The 7,208-nt window shown below is 41.1% G+C and overlaps 1 protein-coding gene across 2 annotated transcripts in view; it reads left to right on the top strand.

The window, feature by feature from the left end:
* Positions 1–4,022, top strand: part of LOC105909893 (guanine nucleotide-binding protein G(i) subunit alpha-2-like) — an 86,144-nt gene extending 82,122 nt beyond the window's left edge. For both annotated transcript variants that reach the window (XM_012838560.3, XM_012838562.3), the window contains exons 7-10: positions 1,172–1,301; positions 1,671–1,824; positions 2,710–2,927; positions 3,324–4,022. In XM_012838560.3, the coding sequence (XP_012694014.2) occupies positions 1,172–1,301; positions 1,671–1,824; positions 2,710–2,900 (475 nt within the window). In that variant the 3' untranslated portion in view covers positions 2,901–2,927; positions 3,324–4,022. The remainder of the gene's footprint in view (positions 1–1,171; positions 1,302–1,670; positions 1,825–2,709; positions 2,928–3,323) is intronic.
* The last annotated feature ends 3,186 nt before the right edge of the window (positions 4,023–7,208 follow it).

A 7,208-nucleotide genomic window follows, 5' to 3' on the forward strand; every position in this document is an offset into this window, starting at 1 on the left:
TTCCTAATCTGTGTGTGTGTGTGTGGGGAGAGTGGTCATCTCTGTTCATGTGTGTGTGCCCAAGCTTTTGATGCCACTGAGGCTGAGGGGAACAGATGCCTCATGGGCCAAACCAGCACACTGTCTCCACCCCCCCCCCCCCCCCCCTGCCCACAGCGCCTCTTCACTCTGATGGGGTACTGCTTCCCTAAGCCCTCACCCATTCCCCAGTCTTATATCACATTGGCTGACCATTACCAACTGCCCTTACATGTGAAAATAGCAGCTGATTACCTGCCGATATCCCCACTGAGTAGTGAGTGTGAGCTGCCACCTCTGTGCTTCAGTCCTCTCGTGGAATCGGCTGCCTTCATTTAGCAGCAGCCCCTCTGCAGTCTTTAGACACTGCTGCTATTTTTCACTCCCTCCACTTTTTACTCTGCCCTTCCCCCTTTCTCCTCTCTCTCTCTCCTGGTCCCTTTTCTCATCTCGCTCGCTCGCTCTCTCGCTCTCTCTCTCTTTCTCCTTCTGTGTCTTTCCTAACAAGCTTTTACTCTCTCTGACACACTATGAAATCTTCAGATGAGTGTGAACAGCACACTGAAGCATTACGCCCCCCCTCGTCGCTGGTCTCCATGCCTTTCCATGTTTTTCATCTAAGCCTCACCCTTGTCCTCTGGCATTAGCTGTGACTTGGCTTGTTTGAGGAGCACTTCCATAGAGATCAGGGGGAAATCTATTTATCACTGGAAAACCATCCACCACAAAAGAGTTTGGGGAGACAGGACAAACAAACATAACACACTGTGCAGAACTGCCATTTCAGACTACTCTTCAACACCATCAGTTCAACACTCACGCGGTCGCATTAAAAAGCTCCTTCATCGCGTGTGTGGCGTATTAGTTTCACATTAACAAGTAACAAAGTCATCGCCATGTTAACAAGTAACAAAGCCATCGTCATAGGTTCACTGCCCATGAGCCACAAGTGCAGAAAACATTTGCAAAAAAACCTGTGACATTAAAGAGTCACTTTGTGTGACTGACCACCTAGTGTGTTTCCATTGTCTTCATCTAAGCCTCAGTCCTTTCCTTCTGGATTTAGCGGTGACGTGGCTTATTTGGGGAGCAGTTACATAGAGATCGTTGGAGAGTAAACCGGTTAACTGTAGGATTGCCTTCCCCCCTGTAGGATGTTTGATGTGGGTGGCCAGAGGTCGGAGAGAAAGAAGTGGATCCACTGCTTCGAGGGCGTGACCGCCATCATCTTCTGCGTGGCCATGAGCGCCTACGACCTGGTGCTGGCCGAGGATGAGGAGATGGTGAGGGCTCTTCCCGCTTCTTGTTCAGTTCCTCAAAGTGTAAACACACAGAGATGCCTGCTTATGTGAGAGGGTAGAGTGTGAAGCAAGTTACAGCCAGGTAATAAGTTCAGAGTTGTAGTGTTTACAATGAATGGGTCCCAGCAATTGTCAATGTGAATTCTACTTGGCCATGTCAGTGAAATGAAATGAATGAAATGGTGCATGTGCCTTTACTGTGCTGTAAATGGTTGGGGAAATCATTGAAGCGAACTAGAAGTAAATGTCAATGGTTATCTCCAAGGAATTTTAGTTGCTGCAAAGAAAATATGATTTCTTTTTCTTCCCCGGCATCAATATATCTATTCTTCTTCTGGTCTGTTGTCCTAGAACCGCATGCACGAGAGCATGAAGCTCTTCGACAGCATCTGCAACAACAAGTGGTTCACCGAGACCTCCATTATCCTCTTCCTCAACAAGAAGGACCTGTTTGAAAACAAGATCGAGAAGAGCCCTCTCAACCTCTGCTTCCCCGAGTACAACGGTAAGACTCTCTCAGCCCAGACTATTACCATCACTTCTGCTGACAGTGAGACTTCCTCTGCCAGTGCTCCAATGGCTAAGAGGTCGGGAAAGGATGAGACCCTGCAGGATCACTGGTCTGGCAAATCTACTTCCAGTGTGGAACTTGTGTTGGCAATGTTAGTCCAACTAATGTGTCTCCTGGTGTTTTGAGGTGCATAACCTGTTGATAATGGGAGTAGGGACGGCATTAAGGGTCACTGGAGTAGACGCGTAGTAGACTATGAAGTCCAAGGCCCAAGACTACAATCTGACTGTATGCCATCCCTGCAACTGACATTTCTGGCTTCTGATGAAACTGTTTGTAGAATAACTACATGTTTGTGTGGGTTGGGGAGTAACTAGTTACGTAATTCAATTACAAATGAAATGTTATTGTTATCTGTTACAGTTACTGAGAAGGAATATGTAATTAGATTACAGTTACTAATCAAAATGTTGGTGATTTATAAAGGGGTTACATCCTAATATATTCTATTTGGAAAGAAAGTTTTAAAGTTCATATGTAAAACATTCTTTCTGTTGCTTTGCATCATTTTTTTCGTTGTCAAGACAGGCCACATTTATTTGGCCGTATGCGTTCAAAATTTGAGTGTTGTTTTTGATTGGTTTTCTTCTTTGATTTTGCCCCACCATCTCACCTGCCAATCAAAAAGTAATCGAAAATAATCAGTAATAATACAATATCAATTATGTCCGAAGTTACATTACTTTTTTGAAGTAATTCAAATAGTTACATAACTTATTATTTTTTTAAAAGGGGAACTAGTGATCTGTAACCTATGACATCTCAAAAGTAATCTTCCCAACCCTGTGTGTCAACAAACCACCTATCTCCACCTCGCAGGGCCCGACAAATATGACGACGCGTCAGAATATATCCGGACAAAGTTCGAGGACCTCAACAAGAAGAAGGATACTAAAGAGATTTACTCCCACTTCACCTGCGCCACAGACACCAAGAACGTGCAGTTCGTCTTCGATGCAGTCACTGACGTCATCATCAAGAACAACCTGAAGGACTGCGGTCTCTTCTAAAGCAAGCCTGCTGGGGGAGGAGCCAAGGTGAGGCCCGCACTTCCGTGTGGAAGTGTACAGTCCCTCGCTGCCACTAGGTGGCGTAATATGAGATGGAAAATCTCTAGTTGTGGTAATTACTGTTAAGATCTATTTGTGTATGAAAAGATCACAAGTGTATGGATTCATTATTGGAGCAAAATATTTATCATAGTATTTATAATGATAAAATGAATCTCAAAATGTTGACTCAGCACCCCAGGATGGACATAGTCAAATCCATCTATCAAATCTCCATCTCTCTCCCACGTGCTTCCTGTCTACTCTCCACTGTCCGATCGATAAAGAAGACTAGAAAACCTAAACAGATTATAAAGTAAATAGTACTAGCTTGCAATGATGTAACCATTTTGTCTGTGTCTCTCTCTTGGCGTCTCTTCCTAGATTACTTGAACAGCTCTGATGACCAGGGTGGTGAGGAGGGAGGGGGGGGAACTCGTCTTGACCAAGTGCACTGGCCAACCCCGATTCCTGCTTCAGTTCTGCTTTTTGTAAAGACAACATGAGACTGCGCCCCAGTGGGGGCCGGCCAGGCGGCATCCTCGGGCTGCCCCGTCCTCTCCTTTTCCCGCTCCAAACCTGCCCCAGCTCACCTTGATATTTAAGTTTCAAAACTGAGTTGGTTCCATATTTCTCCTATTAACTCCTTGGGCTTTGACCACAAATCAACAATTGTGTTTTTTGTTTGTTTGTTTGTTTGTTTTTTTGTTTTGTTTTGTTTTCTGGGTTTTGTTGTTGTCGGTTATTAGAGAGGCAGCATAAAGCTTTTTTTTATATATATATACATATATATAAATACATTCATTTTACTTATTTTAAATCTGATGTGCAAATTTTATTAAACTTTTAATTGCGTAAAAGCTTATTTTTAAAAAAATGACCGCCAGCATGGATAGGGAGAATGATCGAAAAAGGAAAATGCTTTTTTATAATGTTTACATGAAGTCCGCATTCGTAGTCAAGCTGCATATTGTCCTGCATGACTGATAGCCAATGTATTAGCTGAATAATCTGCACAAAATAGCATAACATTCCTTTGACAAAAAAAATTAAAAAGAGGAAAAAATGCACACAAAAAAATGCAAAAAAAGAGAAAAATTAAAAAAAATTAAAACACAAAACACACAAAAAAAAACTTCACACCAGGGGGAAACGTGCTACATTTCTAACGGACATTTAAAGTATGACCTGAAAGTATCTAACAATCTATTGTTTTTTGTATTATTATATGATAATAATTATTGTCCTTATTCCACAACCTTTGCATAATGTCTGTGCCTTGAGTTTACAATGGACTCGTAGAGGTGATCTCATTCGTGTTGTCTGACTCTGACCTACTGTTCTTCTGGGCGCTTGCTCTTTTTGCTCTGCACATGTGTAAGGATATATAGTGATTAACGACAAACATTCTAATTGAGAGAAAAAAAGGGTAGCTTTGTTTTTTTTGGTAAAGATTCATTTCAAAATGCTTTGAAAGTCCTGTATAATGATTTAATTTAAATAAAAGTCCTTCCACCAGATGATGATGTTGATGATCTTGGAGTCTTCTTTAGTAATCATGAGACGCTATAGTTAAACGTATATTGCCTTAAGCTTTGTTTTAATTTGTTCCTTCATTCTTTCTCATCACATTTTTTTAAACGATGAAATCTGATCAATTACCTCAAAATTCAATCAGATTTAGTCATCAGTGGATTATAATCACCATTATGCAATTTCTGTGTTGTCATTTTCAATGTCACTCATCACTTTAAATGTTAACATTGGTTGCTGTATGTTCCTGCTGGATTAGCATTTGCTATAATGATTTTGTAAAACACATTCTGGGGTTCAGAGCTAAAGAAAGGCATGGCCAGTTATAGATTGAGAGGATGAATGGATGGTTCCCTTTCTTTCTCTGTCTGTTGCTCTCCATCTCTCTCTCACTCCAGCCAACGCCGTTCTCCTGTTGCAGAGTTGAACAGATAACTTCGCCCTGAAACTTAAAACACACATACATGACAGGTTGGTTGTGTTTTTACTGTAGATATACAGTATATTGAACATATTCAAAATCAATCAAGGTACAAACCTTTAAAAAATGTCATGAATTTTCACCTATCAATAATCGTAAGTTTTTCTGAATACCAAAGCAAGTTTGAGAGACCATCGCTCGCAAGTCTTTTTAACACCTGCACAGCACTCACCTGGATCTTGCGCCTTTCCATCAAACCTCTGAAAATGAACATACACACAACATGAACCTTTCCTCTGTGCTTTCAGCTGAAGCAATGACCTCTAATTTTGAAGAAACATACCATTATATCCTCTTGAATGCTGACTTTGGAAAGACTTATGGTGCCATCTAGTGAAGCCTGATAAAACAATAATACAACAGAAATAACAGAACAATAACAACACAATATTATTAATGTATCATTAATATACATAAGCCTTGTCAGAGTGTTCTTTTAGCGGTATGTAGAAACGGGTGCATACACATTGCCTACATGCACTCAGCTAGACATAAGTAATATCTGACAGGTTTTAAACAGGAAGTCATTAGATCGCCACTAGATCCCACTCCAACAACTGCCTTGGAAAAAAGTTCCTGCTTTATTGAGCTCTCTATTGCATCACACTCTACCTGGTCAGAAGAGCGGGAGGAAGACTGTTTGTCTGGACCATCTTGCTCCTCTGTCCCAACCCTGTCAGGGCTAAAGAGTAGAGTTTAGAGGGTAGACACAATCTATTGTTCACCATCAACTAAGAGCCACTCCAATGAGTCAGACCTCATTCACCTCATCTAAAGCTCCTTTGGAAGCACCCGATGAAGTAACTATGACGATATGTAACAATGTCACAGCAGCTTTATATGTTTTGTTCCAATTAGACAGCAATATGTTTGGAGTCACTTAACTCATCTCAGTGTTCCAGCTTATTCAACCCGTAGGCTGCTGAAGTTTCAGTGCTTTCATGATGGTTAATATGAATGATTGATTGAAAAATATATATGTTTTTCAATGATGTCAGCTAAAAAAAAAATATCCATTGTGTGCATATGCATGTTAACCCGGTCAAGTTTGAACATTTTACTATGTGCCGATCATTGGAATTAGAACCACTATTTCAGGCCGTGATTGACAACAGAAGTTGAATTGCTTTTAAACATTCACACATCAATTTCAGGACACTGCTGTATTTTCAAGCAAACCCTCCTCTGACACTGGAGTTCAGTTGCTAGTTTCGACTAGTTTAGCAGCAAATACACTTCAGGGCTAGAAACTCACCTTTCTTTTCTGGGCTGCTCAGTCGGTTTCTGTGTCCTACACACTGCACCACTGGTAATGTCAACAAACAAAGTCAGCTGTCATAACAAACACATTTCAAGGCTAGATTCAAAGATGTGCCTCTGTTTCTCCCTTGATGCTCTCTGGTGCTCTCAGTAATATTAAACAACCATGTCATGTAACTTTAATGTCCTCCGCATGTTATGATTATGAAAAATGCAAGGCTGACCCTGATTCGACAGTGAAAGTGATTATGCTCAAGCAGTTATTCTCCCTGAGCAAGTCAAGGCAAAGCATTTCATAGTGCCAGTGTCTGACATTTCAAGGACCTGATGGGATGTCCATGTAGGCTATAAACAGGCAATAATGCAGGTTTGTTTACCATTGTTGACACCAGGGGATTATATCATGATGCTGTTTGTAGCAGTTCAGAAGTGGAAGCACTGTAATCAGTGTTGGTCATGTAATGTTAATGACAGGAATAAAAGCTTGGCAATGTTTAGCGTGTTTGTTGTGTTGGTGTCGGTGTTGGTGTACCGGAAGAGCTTTAACCACAGAGGAAGAGTCAGGAGGAGGAGCAGTAAGGCACCGGTGACGGTCAGAGACGCCACAAACCACCGTTCTGGGTCCCAGAACTCGTTAATCACCGTCACCACTTCAGGATTCTTGGTCTGGAAAAGAGACACTTCCATTGGGTATATTAAGGTTGATTTGTGGGGGTGTGTCCAAAGAAAATCTCAGTGGGTCAGCTCCCCTGATAACTCTTTGCGGTACATTGGTTGCTGTCATTACTGTAGTTGATGGTTTAATTTGTTATTCAGTATCAATAAACCAAAGCTATATTAAATGCTGATGTAAACAGCTTGCTTCTGTCAAGTAATGAATTATAACTCACATTAACGATCACTTAACTAATTCACTTCTTTATATTTGTTAAATCAACCATTAGCATAAACATTACGTGATATGCAGTGCTTCAGTTAATTAATACTTTATCAAT

This window comes from Clupea harengus, chromosome 5 (genome assembly GCF_900700415.2).
Source record: "Clupea harengus chromosome 5, Ch_v2.0.2, whole genome shotgun sequence".
In the NCBI taxonomy this organism is placed as follows: domain Eukaryota; kingdom Metazoa; phylum Chordata; class Actinopteri; order Clupeiformes; family Clupeidae; genus Clupea; species Clupea harengus.